This window comes from Podarcis muralis, chromosome 2 (genome assembly GCF_964188315.1).
Source record: "Podarcis muralis chromosome 2, rPodMur119.hap1.1, whole genome shotgun sequence".
NCBI lineage: Eukaryota > Metazoa > Chordata > Lepidosauria > Squamata > Lacertidae > Podarcis > Podarcis muralis.
In genome coordinates this window covers 61,010,884-61,030,764 of record NC_135656.1, presented here as the reverse complement: position 1 = coordinate 61,030,764, position 19,881 = coordinate 61,010,884, and the positions used below count along the sequence as shown (strand labels likewise).

General features: G+C 42.4%; 1 protein-coding gene across 1 annotated transcript in view; it reads left to right on the top strand.

Annotated features, from left to right (window-relative positions):
• The window catches only part of ADAMTS2 (ADAM metallopeptidase with thrombospondin type 1 motif 2), a 209,139-nt gene that overhangs the window by 163,813 nt on the left and 25,445 nt on the right, over nucleotides 1–19,881 (top strand). Inside the window, exons 9-11 of the mRNA XM_028718223.2 lie at nucleotides 3,071–3,203; nucleotides 5,910–6,023; nucleotides 18,906–19,051. Coding sequence (XP_028574056.2) covers nucleotides 3,071–3,203; nucleotides 5,910–6,023; nucleotides 18,906–19,051 — 393 coding nt within the window. The remainder of the gene's footprint in view (nucleotides 1–3,070; nucleotides 3,204–5,909; nucleotides 6,024–18,905; nucleotides 19,052–19,881) is intronic.

The window sequence follows — 19,881 nt, the reverse complement described above, 5'->3', positions numbered from 1 at the left end:
CAGTTCTCTTTCAGCAATATTTTAAGGAGTGGCTTCTGGCAAGAACAGATTAAAATAAACAGGAATCAATGTGAGTTTTGTACAGTGCCAGTATCTTTTTTAAAGCTACATTTCATTACATAAAGTGAACATGCCCCAGCTTCTTCTTTTTTTAATAAAAAAGAACAGAAACAAAATGATCCTTTGATCATCACCGGTAGTATGAATGTATGGTGCTGACTTTTGAAGATGAAACAAAGGTATGGAGGGGATATTTTGAAAGATAATTACCCACCATGCGTTTGTAACTTTGATGCTTGACTATTGTAATACACTGCTCTTGAAGATAGTTCTGAAGCATCAACTGGTGGCATAGAATGTTGTAGATATTATTTGATGTAGAATGAATTTTGGAGCAAAGTTTCACTGGCAGATCTAAACAGCTTGTCAGGTTCATATGGAAGGAGATGCTCCCATAGTTATGCTGAGTCTAGGACATTTAGAAGTTCAAAGGTCATAACCAATACATTGAATCAGGCTTAATAACAAAGTGAATAATCACCAACACATGCTCCCTATAGCCCAATCCCTGTTAACAAGTGGGCTGCAGAAAATTCTGGACCACCTTCGAGAGCAGGCCTATATTACAGCAACTGAAATTGGAGGTTACTATCTCAATGAGGTAGTGCAGACAGCTATGAAGATTCACTTCTGGCTACAGTTACTCCTAGAGATTTCAGGAGCGATGCTTGATCTAAGAGTACCTGCAAACCACATACTTGCTCTGTCAAGAAGGGAGAAACTCACCTGAGGCCTGGCCACCAACAATTCATCTGTTCCTTGTCAGCATGCAGTTTGAGCTATGAAGCCCTTCATGACCTGGGATTGCAAAGAGAGTGTCTCTCCCTCTTCCCTCCATTCTTATGAAGATGTGCATAAAGGGACATGCTCTTGCTTATGGTGAAACTATAAATGTTTGCCCTCTAACATTAAGGCAGTTATAGAGGTGAGCATGTACAGGAGAAATCAGTGAAGTGGAGGCAGACCCTTCCTCTGCACTCCTTCCCTGCATCTGACCTCCCAGACTATTTTAATCTATTGTTTTCTCTATTCACTAGTATTTGAAATAAATCAACTGGAAGTGTGGGGCAGTGGTGAGGAAGGAGGGATGATTTTGGACATTCCCAGGACAAGTTTGGAAACACATTTGCTAATGCAATATGTAGTTCCACCCTCAAAGACTCAATGGGGCCTTCTCCTATATAGAAGAAGATTGATGCATGTCAGTGTGTGTCTCTTATTGACCATTTGAAAAATATGCAATGTCATTTATGGAAACTTGCTTTTAGAAAATGCACTATAATTTTTCTATTATCTTATATTGCTTGATTTTTTTAATGTGCTTGTTCTCCTTGTCAAGGTTAGAATTGTTATCTGCTTGCTTGTTTTGAGGGATTTTTATTGACTTTGTAAGTCACCTTGTAATACATTTTTCTCCTTCAGTCTTCCTTTTTAATCTCTATAAGCTACATCCCATAATATTCCTTCCCTTATTTTCATTCCTTCTAGAAGCCAGCAGAACTGAAGAGCAAAACAAAACTTTGCAGTGGATGTGCCATTAACACTAATTGATTTCCTAGTTTTGTTTGTGACACTGTGGAGGGCATTTTAAAATATATATATAATAATAATAGGAACATGATTAATATTCCAAAGCAGTACAACAACTAAAAACCCAGCCATCCTTCAAAATTTGCATATTTCTGAATTTGCAATGCAATTCTCCAACCAAGTAATTTGTACAAAAATGCATATACAAGGGTTAAGTGTGCATAAAGACACATATATTTGAGAAAATAGCGTGCAAAAATACCTTATAGTAGGGTGAATTGCCCCACCCCACTTCAGAAATCCATCCTACAGGCAGCTGAAGCCCGATCATATTAGGGAGTGGGAAAGGGATCCTCAAGAAACAACACTTGTGGCAATACCAAAATCTTTACTGAACAGCGTCTGGGAAAGGAAAGACACTCGTGTTTGGCTTTGACAACTAATTGGTGGAATGAAGGGTTATGGGATATGGTGCATATGTGTGCTGTTCTCCAACACCACCCCATCTCACCCACAGATCGACTCCATTTCAGCCACCCTGTTGGCATACCTGTCATGGCGGCTGCGTATATGGCATTCTGCTGGCTTAGCAAGGCTTCTGGCAAATCCTGTTGCCCCCCCCTCAGCCTGGAAAGGAAACCTATAGAGATAGTTTCAGGTAGAAAGTGAAAATGTAACAGTGAAACAGACCTGAGTGTGTTTAAGAAAGCAAAAGGCCAAAAAGAGCCCTGGCTTCTTATATGTATGTACTCCTGGCTCAGGCACAGAATCATTTATTTGTGAAGCTTGGCAGTCAATATTCTTGGATGATCGCACTGCCCTTTCCTCCTAAACTTTTCCTTAAAAGACACAGTGCTGGCACAAATTTCACAAATGGAAATGTAATTAAAGCTTTTGTCCTTATCCCTACTTTGTTTTCAAACACATTATTTATTACAGGCTTAGCAGAAAAGATTTTTTTAAAAAATTCCTAACCAGCATAAGACAACAAATACAAAGCCAAATATAAAATGTTAAACAACATAATGAAGTAGCAGTAATTGTAATAGAATTTAAAAGAAAGGGGAAACAGCATCAGTTAACTGGCTTGTTTGTTTATTAAACAGATGACTCCAATAACAAACAATAAAAACATGAAGAATAAAAATTTTTATACAGAAAGAAATGGTCTCATCCCCACTTATAGGAACTTAACAAAAAAAAATTATTTTCAGATGGTTTCTCAGGGCTATAAATTAGAATATAAACCTACTCTTCAACTTAGGGGCATAACAATGGACAGAACATTGACCAGTCTCAGAGGCAAATCTAGCATAGTGAATGCCATGTTCAGTGTAACCTAAGGTATTAACTGTGCTTTGTGAACTCATTTCTGAGAAAACCTGCCCTTTATTTTGCTTGGAATAAATTTGAACCGAAACCTCAAACACTGTAAAAGTTTCACATTCCCATCTGTGCCTGTAATTTTTGCCTGTTTCAGCTCCTACGATTGTTTGCGTGATGATCCATTTGATCACGACTGGCCTTCCCTGCCTCAGCTGCCAGGAATCCACTACTCCATGAACGAGCAGTGCCGCTTTGATTTTGGCCTGGGCTACATGATGTGCACAGCTGTGAGTACTTAACCGACTTTTGCTGTACCTTGTCCAGGGCCTTTTTGCAGCTGTCCCTGAAATGGCTTTAAAGAGCCGTTAAACTAGAGTCTCGGAAGAAGGGTCATGCGTCTGACTGACAGAAAAGAAAGTGCAATAGTAAGCTCTGAGGTGTTGCAGAAAGTCGTGTAAACACCCTGCTTTTGGAAATTGAAAATCCAAAAATTATGATGCTATAATTTTATAATTGTATAATTTTAGTTTTGAAAACCGAATGAATATGGTAAAGAGGGAGTATCACATTTCACCACTTCAATGCCCCCAAATGGAGTTCCAAACCCTACTTTGTGCAGTGGCCTCTGTTCTCATTTATGAAAATACAGCCTTACATGCATGCACAGGGATTCCCTGTCATGAGCTCAGACATCGGCTTCTTATGGGGTGCAGGTGTCAGTCCCTGCCATGACCCATTCAGCATTTCCAAGTTCAAAAAAAGGTTTGCCAGGATGGCTTAACTTAGCACTATAGAGTCTGCTTTCGGCTTGGGATTCCCACCCAAAATATACCTCCATCTTTTGTCCCCACCCCCCATTGTGGATGTCCTATTGAAATGACTCCTGTGTGAGTCTCGTTTTTACCTTCTTTCCTGATACTAGCATCAGGAGGGGATGCACATGGTACATGACATACGCTCTGCTCTGCTTCCTCTAGACCTTTTTTTTTTTTTTTTTGGCAGCCGAATAATATTTCTGTAGACAGTTTCCCAGCCCAAACAGCAGTCCTAGTTCATCTCGAAATCCAGGCTGCATCAAAAATATTATAGCCGGTGCACCCATGCGTGTGGATGGCTCACAAGAAAGAAGCCCCTCCATTTGGTGGTGCTCAGTCATCAATGTTGGCATTTACTCTGTTGTCAGTGTATCCAAGTGTCTCTTGACCACTTTCCAAAGAGCACTGTGACTTAGCTTTATGTAACATACAAGGTGCTGCCAGATCTGGACGGGTCAACTAGTATATACAGTAAAGTATTTAGCGTAGTTGACTGAGTGGGGTTGGGGTGGGGCTGGATGGAGGATATGGACGTTGCATGCATTCACCTCCCATTGCTTGACTTCCTTTATTGCTCAACCGGCATGCTCGCCAAGGGGGTGGGGGACAGCCTTATAGGGTTCCCTCCATGTGTAGGCACTGTACCCACATGAGGAGGGATCCTGCTCATTGTTAGATGCACTGACTATTTAGACATTCATTTAGCTCTCCAACCAGTTCTGTCCCTGCAGGCTTAAAGCAGGTCACGCTTTTTAAATGTTAAAAATGAATCTGCTGTAAAAGAAATGAGCCTCTTCCTAAGTCGTTTTCATCCCCTAGATAGAGGTTTGGGGATACTCAACTGACGATACAGAAACAGTCTGAGTTGCTTAGCCTTGGGGTATAGAATGTGAAACCGTGATGATGAAGAGGCAGAGCTTCAAACAAGAATATACCCTTCTTGCTGTCATCACTTTCTTGCCCGTTGTTTCTGCCTTATTGCACACATAAGGTCATTTTGAGGCACTGTGTTTATTAACATTTGCAAATTTGCATGGCACAAAACATGTTGGTTGTATGACCATTGACCAATGCATTCCTTTTATCATGTACACATAATGAACAGAACGTTTGGACCTAGTTAAAACCAGATCAGCTCCTTGGTGGTGTAGTCTTTAGGACACCTGGTAAAAATTTACTGCCCACCCCCAATCCCTGACCCTGATGTGTGTGTGTCTCCTACAGTGAGGACTAAAGCAAAACACAAAACAACTTCCAGCTGGTGTGGTCTATTTTTTCTTTCTTTTATGTGTAAGGATTTCTGGAATGAAAACCACATCTGTGGTGATGTGTATTGTGAACGCTATGTTCCCCTGGCTCTGAACGGAAGATCTCTTCTTTCTTGTGCCTGAACACTGATAATCTTCATTCTTTTGCTGCTCTTCTTTGTGGGCAGTCTACTGTGGTTGAACTGCAAAATTCACCTACACTGATCTACAGTCCACGCCTGTACTTAATAGTAGGATCCTCTGCGCTCCATAGTTCCAGTATAGTACTGAGCAAAATCCTATACTGGGGTCATTTTTCATCCAGTTTGTTTTTATGCCCTCTGTTCTGCTTAATGGCCATTATTTTTTGTTTCCTCTCTCAATTGTTCTTTAAAAGGTGTTGTGTTGCTTTATTATAGTAAGGAGGCTTGCTATCATTATTGTACACCAGCCTGGAATTGGGTGGACGAAGGGTAGTTTAGACATTTTATGAATAAATGAATAAATACTCATTTAATTCAGTATCCATCCAGTGTTGTTGGAGGAGGATGTTGGGCACCAGGGAGCTGACTTAAATGGAATGCTGACAGCGCTGATTTAATGATGACTGGCCGATTTATGACTTCTGGGGTGGCAGGTTGGATGGTGGGACATAAATAGTGCTCAAACTTCTCTGTACATTCTGGTATGTAGCACTGGAGCGCTTCTGGATCCACTATGGCTTCTGAAAGCTTCTGAAAGCCTACATAGCAGTGTACACCATTCTGTGTCCCCTTCTGGCTGACCAGAATCTAGCAACCTTCATTTCTGCCTTCATAAGGCTAGTCTACTGTAATATACTCCATTTGCCAACACAACCTTTGCTAACCGAGCATTCTGTGTATGTAAAAATCAAGAGGTTAACTTATGGTCATGCATCCTTTCATTCTAGTTCCGTACCTTTGATCCATGCAAACAGCTATGGTGTAGTCATCCCGATAACCCTTATTTCTGTAAAACAAAGAAAGGACCTCCACTGGATGGAACCATGTGCGCTCCTGGAAAGGTAAGATATTGTAAGATAGCACCTTACTGTATGAAGTGAAGGAGTAGGCATAAGAAGGAGGAAAGGAAATGGCAAAACACCATAATCCCTTCTGATCATCTGAGGGATTATGTTTGGGATCAAAAACATAGGCATCCAACTGCACTATAAATTTAAGGTAATATCATCTCTCTTTAAGCAGCCATATCTTCTTCCAAAGAATACTGGGAAGGGTAATGTTTTTGCTGAGATCCCTATTCCTCTCACCGACTTACAGTTCTTAGAATACAGTGGTACCTCGGGTTAAGAACTTAATTCGTTCCGGAGGTCCGTTCTTAACCTGAAACCATTCTTAACCTGAGGTACCACTTTAGCTAATGGGGCCTCCCACTGCCGCCGCACAATTTCTGTTCTCATCCTGAAGAAAAGTTCTTAACCCGAGGTACTATTTCTGGGTTAGTGGAGTCTGTAACCTGAAGCATCTGTAACCTGAAGCGTCTATAACCTGAGGTACCACTGTAGTTCACCCATCAGTCTCTCTTCCCAGGGAACTCTGGGAATTGTAGCAACAGGGGAATTGTAGCAACAGGGGTCTAATAACTCTAAGCACCCTAAATGAATGACACTTCCCAAGATACTTTGGAGGAAGGCAGCTCTTTGAAGTGGTATGATACTGCTATAAATGTATAGTTCAGATGGGGTTCCAGTGGGAAACGTAATCAAACACAGGTGGGAATCCTAGGAAAGGAGTGTGCTGTTTCACCCAGGTCCTACCAATGGACATCTGGTTGGCCACTGTGAGAACAGAATGTTGGACAAGATGGGCCTTTGGCCCTTCCAGCAGGCTCTTCCTATGTTATTATGTTCTTCAATAACTGGGAGCACTAGAGAGTGGTGGCGTCTTATAATCCATCTTAGGTTTAAATTCCGATACAAGTTCAAGTCACTTCTCAGGTTCAGTTCACGTTTATGTCAAGTTCATTGTTAAAAGAAAATTTTAAAGATCCAGATTGGGTATTTTTTGGGGTTTTTTTTAAAGAAAAGCTGTGTGAAATTATTAATCCTTCTTACTCAGTAAAGGTAAAGGACCTCTGAAAGTTAAGTCCAGTCGTGAACGACTCTGGGGTTGCGGCACTCATCTCGCTTTATTGGCTGAGGGAGCCGACGTTGTCCACAGACAGGTGTTCCGGGTCATGGGACCAGCATGACCAAGCCGCTTCTGGTGAAACCAGAGCAGCGCACGGAAATGCCGTTTACCTTCCCGCCGGAGTGGTACCTATTTATCTACTTGCACTTTGACGTGCTTTCAAACTGCTAGGTTGGCAAGAGCTGGGACCAAGCAACGGGAGCTCACCCCGTCGCAGGGATTCAAACCGCCGACCTTCTGATTGGCAAGTCCTAGGCTCTGTGGTTTAACCCACAGTGCCACCCGCGTCCCTAGTACAGTGGTATCTCAGGTTAAAAACTTAATTCGTTTTGGAGGTCCGTTCTTAACCAGAAACTGTTCTTAACCTGAGGTTCCACTTTAGCTAATGGGGCCTCTATCTGCCGCCGTGCTGCCACCACACGATTTCTGTTCTCATCCTGAAGCAAAGTTCTTAACCCGAGGTACTATTTCTGGGTTTGTGGAGTCTGTAACCTGAAGTGTCTGTAACTTGAGGTACCACTGTATAATAATACAGAGGACTGCATAGGTTTGGACACAATCGTCCTGATGCTGGAGCCAACCGTGAACCTTGGCTCAGGTAGATGGCCCAAGCTGTGGTGCATCAGTGCCATGCAAGGGATGGTGGGCATGTTTCCATGCTGCTGTTTCTAGGTTTGAATTGACCCTCCAAAGCAGACATCCCCAAACTTGGCCCTCCAGATGTTTTGGGACTACAACTCCCACCATCCCTAGCTAACAGGACCAGTGGTCAGGGATGATGGGAATTGTATTCCCAAAACATCTGGAGGGCTGAGTTTGGGGATGCCTGCTCCAAAGCCTTTTTGTTCACTTTAGAGTAACTCCTTGTGTATACCTTGTCTGTTTTTCTTTCCACCTGAACACCTATTAATTAATGACTTTAGTGTTCTCACTGTAAAATGAATCTATACATTTAAACAACCACTTTATTGAGCAAATTAACAAGAAGACTGTGCTTCTGAATGCTAAACCAAAGCTTCTTCATTTTGCACCTTAAAACAATTAGCACTTATGCAGTTAGTCTAATAAAAAGCCTGATAGTTTACTACAACTCTTGACAAGAACCAATAAATGGAAGTAATGAGCCTAATAAGAACAAAAATAATAATGCAGTGATGAAAATTCCCTCTCCCTGGGGATTTCTTCTTCTGTTGCAGTGTAGCACAAAATATATGTGTTAACAACCACTGAATTATGGCTCCTATAAAATAAAATCTGAAGTGCATTGAAGAAAGGGTTACAGAATATGCCTAAGCCAAATATCACAGAATGAAACATACAAAACTATATTTGAATTGCTAGTGTAACAAGATGGCAGATTTGACCTTGCAGGGAGTCTCTGTTTTTCATTTGTATTATTCTCAACACGCCTGAATACATATTTTATGATGTTATTAGGCTGCTGCAGAGGAAGCGGGGGGCGGGTAGCATCTTCATCATACCCGTTCACATTACCTAAAAGTTGAGTTTGTGTGGGGAATCTTATCTTTCAGCTGTTAGATAATTGGGAAGGTGATAACTGTACTGCCTACTGCTAGATAAGCCATGGGTTGGAAATATAGTGATGAGTGAACTCTCACACCACCCACCTCTCCTTGTGCTGGATTGCCTTTGAAATAAATCAAGCTACTTCCCAAAAGATTAGACCAGGGGTGGGCAACCTAAGGCCCCTGGGCCAGAAGTGGCCCATGAAGGCCGTTTAACCGGCCCACAGGCTGCCCCCGAACCGAGTCGTCTGCTCAGTGAGTCCCCACGCGCTGCGCTAAACCAGCACAGCACGGCACAGGGACTCTCTTCCCCAGCTCTGGAAATTGCTTCTGCGCATGCCCAGACGCCAAAAATCGCTTCTGCGCAGGTGCGATTTTCAGCATCTGGGCATCTGCAGAAGCGATTTCCAGCGCTGCGGACATGCACAGACATGATTTCCGGCATCGCGCTGCGCTGGTCCAGCCCCTGGATTAGACAAATGCTCAGTCTCATTTTCAAGCCAGTTTTAATGGCCTTCCTTGAGTGACCCAACCTTCCGCTATATTCCTAGTTCCTTCTTTCCACAACCTCTAAATTCCATTTCATTCCTACTTGCACCACTTACAAGGCTAGTCTCTGGCTCCAGTGGCAGCCAGCGAGAACATGCAACAGGGAGAAAGATGCTGCTACCTGGTGCTAGTAACCCTTGGGAAAACTACATTTCCTACATTGCCTTAGTTCATGATGGAGGAGATTGCATAGAGAGTGTGTCCCAGCTGAAAAGCCCCCCCCCCATTGCTTCAAAAGGAATCTCAATAGATTGCAGCATGACCCATCAGATGATCTTAGTGACCACAAACCTCTTTTCTTATTGAAGGCTCCTTGGTCCATAGCGGATATGGACAACCATTTACTTGCACATCTGCATCTGGTAGGAAATAAAATGCCCACTACCTCTTCAGTGGCTTCATGCTGACTGTGGTAAATTTCAGGTTGGCAAATGGTCATCTGCATCCAACTGGAAGCTGGTGCTACAAGGAGGAGAGGAGAAAATGAATCCAGCATATGCTGCTCAGTTTTATATCTGCCCGTTGAACAATTTATATTTTTAATCATGTTTATTTAACAAAAAAACTTGCTTAGTTATTTATTAAGGAGTACAAAAATTGTATCATTTTTAAGCACTAATATTTCATTTTCACATATTTACTGGTGGGTTTATGATTTCAGAGTCATGGTGCATCTGCAGCAGCAGAAGTAGGTGCTTTCATCTGCCCCAGCTGCAACAAAACATGTCTCTCCCACATCAGTCTCTTACAGCCACAGCAGGCGCTGTAACTCTCCAATAGTTTGACTTCACCCCCAAAGGCACACTCCTCCGTTGTCTCCCGAGACAGACGGATGCCAAAAACAACAAGAGACTTTCAAATATAATAAAACATCATGTAGCAATATTTCATCGCTGTTATGCCTAATGTGTCATTTTGGCAAGATTTTTTTTCTGGCTTCCTAAAAGTGATGATGGGTTCTGTATGTTAACTAGATTGCACTGTCTCTCTCTCTTGTGTAACAGGAAGAAATTGGAATTTCATGGCATTTTGTACCACCAAGAGATCTTTGTTTTCCTATGATTCCATCTCTCTCTGAAATATTTTTAAGTGGAAGCAGGCATAAAAAGGGCTCTTGCACTTCGTTAAAGTGTGAGACTTGTATGTCCACTATAAATATCTATTATTTTTAATGGTCTGTTCAATATTTCCATTGCGTAAGAAGTTATGTAACTCAGCTGGTAAAATGTTCTCAGCCAACATTGAAATAGGCAACAATTTCCCTATGCCTCTTGAAAATGCATGTCAGGCAGTGCATATGTGTGTTTGTGGTAGCTTTCTTAACTAACATGTTTTCAAAAGTGTACTTCTCGTCTAAGTGGTAATAAGCCTGTTTCTAGACAATGCCATTTCAGATTGCAGGTGGGAGCTTACATAATTTAAATACTTTCCCATACAAAATAATGTATGTCGAAAGCTAGCATGTCTGACAGAAGGGTAGGCTAGAACACTTCTTCCTGATCTGTAGTTTTCTATGTAAGGGACCTGCAGGCTGGCATGGTATAGTCCAGGTGAGATATAGACCACTTCAGTGAGAACTAGTTAGCAAGATCTGAGTTGATTACTGGCAAATAAGCACTTATAATCTTCTAAGGGGTTCTTCAAACATTTTTAAAATGAAAGGATCACATTCAGCTGATTATGCCAATCCTTCTTTTCACAACAGCATTAGTTATAAGGCTTCCATTCTTACCTTTCTTGACTATTTTCAATTTGCACAGAAATCATTATATGATGTTCCTCTGTGCAAGCGAAAACTCCTTAGTGACTTTCACTGTTTCTGTTTTAATTTTAGTTTGCAATCCTATGCAAACCTACTAAGAACAGGAAGTAAACAACAGGCAATGATAAAAATGGAGGGTGGTTGTTGTTTTTCTGTTGAAGCTACTAGCCACATTGGCTATGTTCTGTCACCACTTTTGGAGACAGGAGGCCTCTGAATACCAGGTACTGGAAATCTCAAATGTGGCTAGTGCTGTTGCACTCCAAGTCCACTTGCGGGCTTCTCATAGGTGTCTAGTCGGCTGTTGTGAGAACAGGATGCTGTACTAGATTAGCCTTTGCTTGATCCAAGGCTCACCTTACACTCTTAAGCCAAGCAAGACAACCAAGCAGTGCCTGCATGGAACACTCCTGAAATCTATATGCAAGCTGCTCTGCTCTCAGTAGGGTTCAAGGGTAATCAATTAACGAATTAATTAATACCAGATAGGTTTAGCGCATCATGGCTACAAGACCCAACTGTTATATCTTTCTTAGTTTCGTTAGTACCAAGTTCCTCCCCCCCCCCCCTTTCGGAAATCAAGTCACACGCATTTCCACTTTCCTTTAGCTTAAAAAAAGAAGAGCGTGTTCACAAAGGAAGTGAATAGCTCTCAACTCTCTTTGTGTCAGAATATTTTGCTTGGAATAAAGTCAGGGAAACGAGAGAACAGAATTATAACCAATTAAAGATGTTGCTTCAGAGAGATCCATTTCATCCTATTTTAGTAAGATGCCGTTATCATGATTTCATACCACTATTCCCAGTGCCCATTATTAAAGTGCAAGCCAATCTAAACATGGTTGGTGTGTCAGGAAAATATCCTGGCTTTGCAACAGCTGAGGAATTAAGTGCCAGAAGCGGTTATGATGTTGGTTTTGTTTAGCTAGCTTGCAGAAGGTGTTCCCTTATTAGTCTTAACTCTTCCAGGCCATGAATGCTGGCATGGAACAAAAAGATCCCCACCTAACTTTTCAGTGGGGAAATTGTCAGCAATCTAATGCCCTGAATAATTACATATTATAATTTTCTAAGGACAAAGGAGGGTTCTTTGGCCTAGCCTGGACAATGAGATCTGAAGGTGTGTGTGGAGGGGGGTAGTTTTATGGAAAGATCAGGGGAAGAATCAAGTACCTGACTCATTCTGCTATAGTTACAATGAACTTGGAAATGTAGTTATGTGGATGATGCATTCTGTGGTTGCATTAGCATGACAGGCAGGATGTGTTTACATAGCAGAATGTAAGGAGATGAGTGTGCATCCAGTGGAAATTGTTTGTGGTCCATGTCAGGTTGCTTCTGTTCATGTTTATCCACTGCCTGATGTTGCCCTTTCACATTACAGGGATTACGTGGTAGGGACTACAGAACCATTAAATGTTGTGATGTCTCTCCCCCCCCCCCAAGTGTTAGTGTTGCGTTTTTAAGAAAAAATCAATGGTGTGTTAGAGGAGGAACATTTAATTGATTTTCATTTAAAATTTGACACAAACACTTGTTAGTGCTGAACATTTACTAAGGGGAGAACCAAGTGGGCCTTTTAATTTTAATTCACAGTTCTTCCCACAAAAGAACAAATTACAGGGCTGACCTTAGTTTCTGTTCTTTTAAGTTCTATCCTATTGAGATGTACAAATGTGTTTTGACAGCTGCATCAAGCTGTAAATCCACTGGCGGTGTCCTTCCTAACCACCATGTTAAGACACATTTGCATCGGCTGAAGTCACTTAGTTTGCCCCTGGAAGCTTATAAAAGCAACCATGCAGGGAAACAGCAAGCTACTGTCCCCCCTTTAACAGCAGTTAAAGATCTTAATGTTTACATCCACTGACATGATTGCTCTCAAAAGCACATGAGAAGACTTCTCTTGAACCTGTGTGGGAGGGGTTTGAATTGTATTTATGAACGCCCTTGATGTCCATTGGGACTGGTATGGTGGAAGACAGAGAGGCCAAGAGTAGGCCAACAGAGCCAAGGACAGGCAGAGCCAAGTAATTCTAGTTTTGTACTTATCCTCTTTCTTGCTCGGTTCTACAAAGGCAGCACTGAGACTGAGGAGGAGGAAGGTGTCAGCCACTGCCAGCTCCTGGACTGGTTGTAAGTAAGAAGGCAAGCAAGTGGGTAGACTGTGGTTGGTGTGGCAGTGCCCACTTCTCCTTAATGGACCAGCCTCCACAGAAATGCCCTGAATTGACAGCCACATGCCTCAGACTTGGGACCATTTCACACGTTAGGCCTGGGTTTACCACCATGTCTGTACTCAATAGGGAGCTGTAGCAGAGTGTATGGTAAGTGTGTTTTCAAACACATATCTGTCACATTCATATGTTACATTTTGGGTGTAGATTTAGGTATACACCTAAAGTGGAATGTATGAAGAGGAGAAAAAAAGTTGCCAGAAATAGCCTGCCTGAAGGGACATAGGAAGCAGTTCCTCCACATACTAGTTCTGAGCAGGATGGCTCTGGAGAAGCTGATTCCATTTCCAAGAGCTCTCAAACATGGTGCTGTCGTTTCCAGAGTGTTCCTGCCCATTAGTTTCCTACCATTTCCTCCCTGCACCCAGTCACTTTGGAGATGAAGGAAGGCTGAGCCCTCCTTCCTGCTCTGAAATAAGCTCAGGGTTTCTGAGAATTAATCTCGGGGACAGAGCACCCTTTGGGGGCATCATCTGTGAAGCCACTTCCCTCCTTCCAGGTGATTGTTTTTGAGGCAAAGTGGGGACTTGGCCTTTGTTCTTTCCCTTTGACGCAGCCATTTTGGGAAGGGATTAGGCTCAGAGAAAATGTATCCTGAACTGAATCCAGGTTGCCCTCCAACAACTGATTCATTGCAGAAGAGAGAACCAGGGCCCTGAGGCAAAGTAATAAAATTATTCTTCCCCGCCCCATCCCATTGCATTTCTTTGTGGGTTCCCACAAGTCCTTTTGGGATTTTTTTCTTCATAATAGCTAGGGAATTAAATAAAAAGATACTGCAAAGGAAATTAACCAAGAAAAAAAAATGTTCTCCAAAGTCAATGAGTCCAGTCCAGATGATTTCCCACTGAGAAAGCTGACCTCAGCTTCTCCCAGACAGGAGTCAGATGGATAAATATGTGCTGTGTTAGTCACCACAGAGACAGAGAATCTTGGACTCTCCAAGAGAATTAATTTGCACTGCCTGCCACAGCCTTTTCTGTTGCTACAGCCCTCACTGGCAACCATTCTTTAGCAGATTAACAGATGCAATGGGGTTATCCAGTCCTGTCAGTGCATAAGTATGTTGTGGAGGTACAGAGGTCACATTCACACCATACATTTAAAACACTATGAAGTAATGGCTGCCCCCCCCCAAAAAAGAATTATGGGAGCTGTAGTTTGTTAAGGGCACTAAGAGTTATTGTTGTTGTTGTTTAGTCATGTCCGACTCTTCGTGACCCCATGGACCAGAGCACGCCAGGCACTCCTGTCTTCCACTGCCTCCCACAGTTTGGTCAGACTCATGTTAGTAGCTTCGAGAACACTGTCCAACCATCTTGTCCTCTGTCGTCCCCTTCTCCTTGTGCCCTCAATCTTTCCCAGGGTCTTTTCCAGGGAGTCTTCTCTTCTCATGAGGTGGCCAAAGTATTGGAGTCTCAGCTTCAGGATCTGTCCTTCCAGTGAGCACTCAGGGCTGTTTTCCTTAAGAACGGATAGGTTTGATCTTCTTGCAGTCCATGGGACTCTCAAGAGTCTTCTCCAGCACCATAATTCAAAAGCATCAATTATTCAGCGATCAGCCTTCTTTATGGTCCAGCTCTCACTTCCATACATCACTACTGGGAAAACCATAGCTTTAACTTTACGGAGTTATTAGGAGACCCTTAATCCTCTCGCTGAAGAGGGCTTGGTTGTTAAACCACTCTACAAACTGAAGCTCTGGGAGGGGAATAGACAACTCTCAGCACCCTTAACATACTACAACTCCCAGAATTCTATCTGTACTACCGGTACTTCTTGCATTTCATTTCCCTCTGCTTGAACTCTTTCCCTCACACCCGCTGCTACAGCCCCTGTCCCAACATATAATACTGCAGCCAGCAGCGTCTGGTGCCCAATGGAACTGGAGGAGCAGAAGACAGGGAGACCCAACAGTAGGCAGAACCAAAGCCAATGGCGGGTAGAGCCAGAACCAGTGACAAGCAGAGCTGCCCCCTAATTGGTTGTAAGTAAGAAGACAGACTGAAGTGGGCGGGGCATTCTCCACTGCCTGCAACTCAATAAAACACTTCACTGTGAGACTAGTAGTTTGAATAATAATAATAATAATAATAATAATAATAATAATTAATAATAATGGAATCATTGTGTCTGTTTACCGTGTCTCTTATAATGGTCAGCCACTAAGAACCAAATTTGTTTCTGTCAGCATATGCCCTCCCCATGGTTCTCCTCCTTATTTCAAATCCTGGGTTACTCCTTTCATCAACTCCCATGACTGGATACTTCCGGAACTAGTAGATCGTTGGAATTTCTCTCATTGCCACTGGCTATCTCCGTTCCGGTTCACAAGAAAATCGAGGGAGTAAACAGTATGCATGAAACATTCCCGCAAGATGTTTCTTCATCTTTCAAGTCGTGGGGGTGACCAAAAGAAGTTATCTCATTTCTGGAAATAACGTTGTGTGAATTGGCAATGGCTCTTGTGTGAACATCTCCTGGGAGACCAAATATTAGTATTTTAAAAAACAATTCCAATGTGAGATACAGCTTTCACTTAATTATATTTTGACCTGGAATATCTTACTGGCACACTGAAGAGCCACTCTGAACACCCTGTGCCTCCTCCTTTTTTTTTAATCAATTACTGATCCCCCATGTCACAGACAGCTTTTTCATTGTCACTGTTCTACCAACTGTAGCCTTTCTCTCCCTTTACGGGTTAATATTTGGCAGCATTCCCACTATTTCTCTGTTACACTAGTCACCATTTTATGCTTAAGGGAGATTTTACTTTGTAAACCCTTCTCCTTTGTTTTTGTTGGCAGTGGGTGTTTAGCCATATGCTTTGCATACAGTGCCTGCCAAATGCCTAGATCTGAAGGCTGGTTAAGCTGAATAACATTTGTTGTGGAGTTCATTACTAGGAAGAGCAAGTGAATGATTGCACTTGTTGCTCTGGCCATCTGTCTGTCGTGCGCATGCCCAGTTCCCCATGCTGACAGGAACCATTCAGACCCATGAACTGGAATTGTTTATTATTATTATTATTATTAGTAGTAGTAGTAGTAGTAGTAGTAGTAGTAAATGCAATACTCACAAACACAAAACAAAACACAAAACAAACTTATTATACATACAACTCCTTAATTCCTACAAAAGAAAACAATTAAACATACATAAACCAAAAGAAGTATCAACTTAAATTACAAAAGAAACTAAACATAAAAACAAAAATATTGACTTCCCTCCACCTATGTGTGACTTCCTTTACAGTATTTCTTTTCTTCTTTTTGCTGTGTTATCAATATTATTTTTAACTGTCTCGTCTTATACCCATTTCTTCTTAGTCTTTTACTCTATTAATTTCATTCATTGCATATTGATATATTTATACCAGAACAATGTTTTTTTTTATGTATTCCTTCTTGCAAGTCCACTCCTCTATCAGTTTTTGAATTGGAATTGTAGATCAGCATAAGGCAACAGTATTGCTTTGAAAATATTTCCATTCTGGGCTGGGGTTTCTAGCTTAGAGTTTCTAGCTTCCTATACAGTGGTACCTCAGGTTACATATGCTTCAGGTTACATACTCTTCAGGTTACAGACTCCGCTAACCCAGAAATAGTGCTTCAGGTTAAGAACTTTGCTTCAGGATGAGAACAGAAATCGTGCTATGGCGGCGCGGCAGCAGCGGGAGGCCCCATTATCTAAAGTGGTGCTTCAGGTTAAGAACAGTTTCAGGTTAAGAATGGACCTCCAGAACGAATTAAGTACTTAACCTGAGGTACCACTGTAATTGGAAACACAACCATCTAAAACTGTGATCCTCTCTACCCTTTTGCTGGGCCGTTGGATGCTCTCACTTGCAATATTTATTGATAAGTTCTTTCAAGTAAGAACTTTGAAGTAAATTCAACACTGTGTAAAATAACATCCCTGTTTCATTTGTTTTGCATTGTACGGCATGTAAATTAAGTGGGCAGACATTTCCTAGGCTTTTGAAAAGTTTAAGGCTTGGTAGCTGCATAGCTCAGTGGGTTAGAGTATAGTGCTAACAAAACCAGGGTTACAGGTTCAACCCCTGGAAGGGACAGCTGCATATTCCTGCATTGCAGGGGTTTGGTGCAGATGATTCCCATGGTTCCTTCCAACTCTAGGATAACTTCTATGATAACTTGCATTGCTATCCAATGGGTGCCAGTCTATGGGACCAGGAGGCAAACTAGGGCAAGGGATAAGAATGCGAGAATGATCATGCTCGCCCACCACTTTCTGTCCTGACCAACAGGTGTTGCAAAGTAAGAGCCTTTTTAAAAGTCTCCCTTAGTGATCCATTTGTCAGTAACTGAAATCAGAATGATTTGGGTTAGCACTCCCCCCCCCCAGGTGTATTCCTCTTCATAGGATGAAATAGTGGACAAGGAGTAGACATTGTTTATAGATAAGATTAGAATGAAGGATTTTTGTGTGCTCCATTTTTATTTTGAAGAAGGACTATTTTTAGATCAAACTTGCATTGTATTTAAAAAATACCTACCACAGCTTGTTTACAAATACTGCTCAGAGGTGTCATAATAATTATTACCTATAATGTCCTGTGAATGCCCAAAGTATTAGTATTTAGTATTTCTATGAAATAAGAAATACTAAAGGTTCTACTGCAGGTTCATGTAAACTGAAAAAAAATTTTGTCTCTCTTGTTGTTGTGTACAATCTTTCTCCCACCACTGCAGTTATATTGTTCAGAAGAAATCATAGTCAAGCAACTTTGGCAGAAAAAGCCTAAATTTTACTTCTTGAAACATTGGCATGAATTAAATTAAAATCCAAATGAGTTTTGGTAATATTATTGCTTCAGCTGGAACATAACAAGAGCCCTGCTGGGTCAGGCCAATGGCCCATTGAAGCCAAGATCTTGTTCTCACAGTGGCCAGTCAGGTGCCTATTGGAACTCAGTGAGGGGGACCTGACAGCTACAGCACTTTCCCTACTTGTGGTTTCCCGTGCCACTGACATTCAGGGGCATACTGAGCCTGACCGTGGGGGTAGAAGAAGCTGACATAACATTGCTGTAAAGGATTCATTAGAAATCTAGTATCTGGTATTGCTTATCATCACCTCAAATATAATGGGGCAGATTGATACTATCCCACCGATCTAGCCCATTGTGTGGATTGTAGGATGAACTCACCTGCCCCCCTTTCTGGCATATCTGCCCCTCCTGCAGTGTCCCCACACAGGGGAAGCAACATGGCCAGGCATGTATGCCCAAACTTGTACCTAGGCTGTATTGAAACTTGCAATCTCTCTGTGGATGTGAGAGGACATCAAAGGAAGGACAGATAGGTCATGTATTTGGGGAAAGCAGGTGTGTTCTCCATTCCATGGGCCAGTTTGGGCAAGAAGAATCATCCAATCCGTCCCAATATTTTTCAGTTGAAACTGTTTACATGTGTAGCTGAGTGGTGTTTTGCCCAGTGAGTTACATGCATGTGTGAGAAGCCTATCGTTTCTTCTAGGCAGGTAGAGAATCATCTATTCTAAAGCTGTGAATGAGGATATTGCATCATATTCCAGTGTTCGCAATAGTATGTAGACTGAGGAGCTTTCAGTCTGTGTCCAAAAACTAAGACAATTTTGCTGTGCAATGTGACTCATTGTGAAAATATGCATCCACGTATGCTTTTCTCTTTTTAGCATTGTTTTAAAGGTCACTGTATCTGGTTAACTCCAGATATCTTGAAGCAAGATGGAAACTGGGGGGCATGGAGTAAATTTGGTTCCTGCTCTCGAACCTGTGGAACGGGAGTGAAATTCAGAACACGGCAATGCGACAACCCACAGTAAGTTGGACCTAAGTAAGCTGAAGACCAGGAGTGGGTGGCATGGGGTGGGGATGGCTTCCCATGTCGTCGCTCTCCCAACAGCAATGTCTGTGGCCCTTATCAGAATGGGCAGAGGTGAGGTGTGGGCTGTGCAGCCACACTGGGGAGTCAAGCGCAGTGAGTGGCAGCAATTCTGTTGTTGGGACCACGGTGGTGCAGAACTGCCCTACCATGCCTGCCACCTCTGCTAAAGAGGAGGAGTAGGAGTTTGGATTTGATATCCCGCTTTATCACTACCCTAAGGAACCACCCAGCAGCTGCATGTGGAGGAGCGGGGACGTGAACCCAGTTCACCAGATTACGAGTCTACCACTCTTAACCACTACACCACACTGGCTCTCACACCACACTGTTTGTGAGAGACACACTGGCTCTCACACTCGCACATGTGTAAGAGACACACTGTTAAATTACTATCAGAAATGCACAGAAATAATTGCTTGAGACTATGTTTCATCCTCAGATGGGTGAAATAATGCAGACCATTGACTGTATACTGGATTAGGAATTCACCATGGCCCTCATGCAGGGTTCTCTTGCTATGCACACAGCCATAGCTTGCCTTTTTTTGGCTGTTGCTCAAAGAGGCAGTCTGTACCCACACGTAAAATAGCTGGAATAGGATTACAAATTGTCAGGGACTGGGCAGAGGAGGAATGGTGGAGACCTGCCTGACCCTTCCAGAAAAGAAGACAGGTCAGAATTACAACAGGGGCTTGAGAGAGATCTCAGCTCAGAAAAGCTGGGGACTAATGGGAGAGGAGGAGGAGGAGGAAGCACCAGGGGAA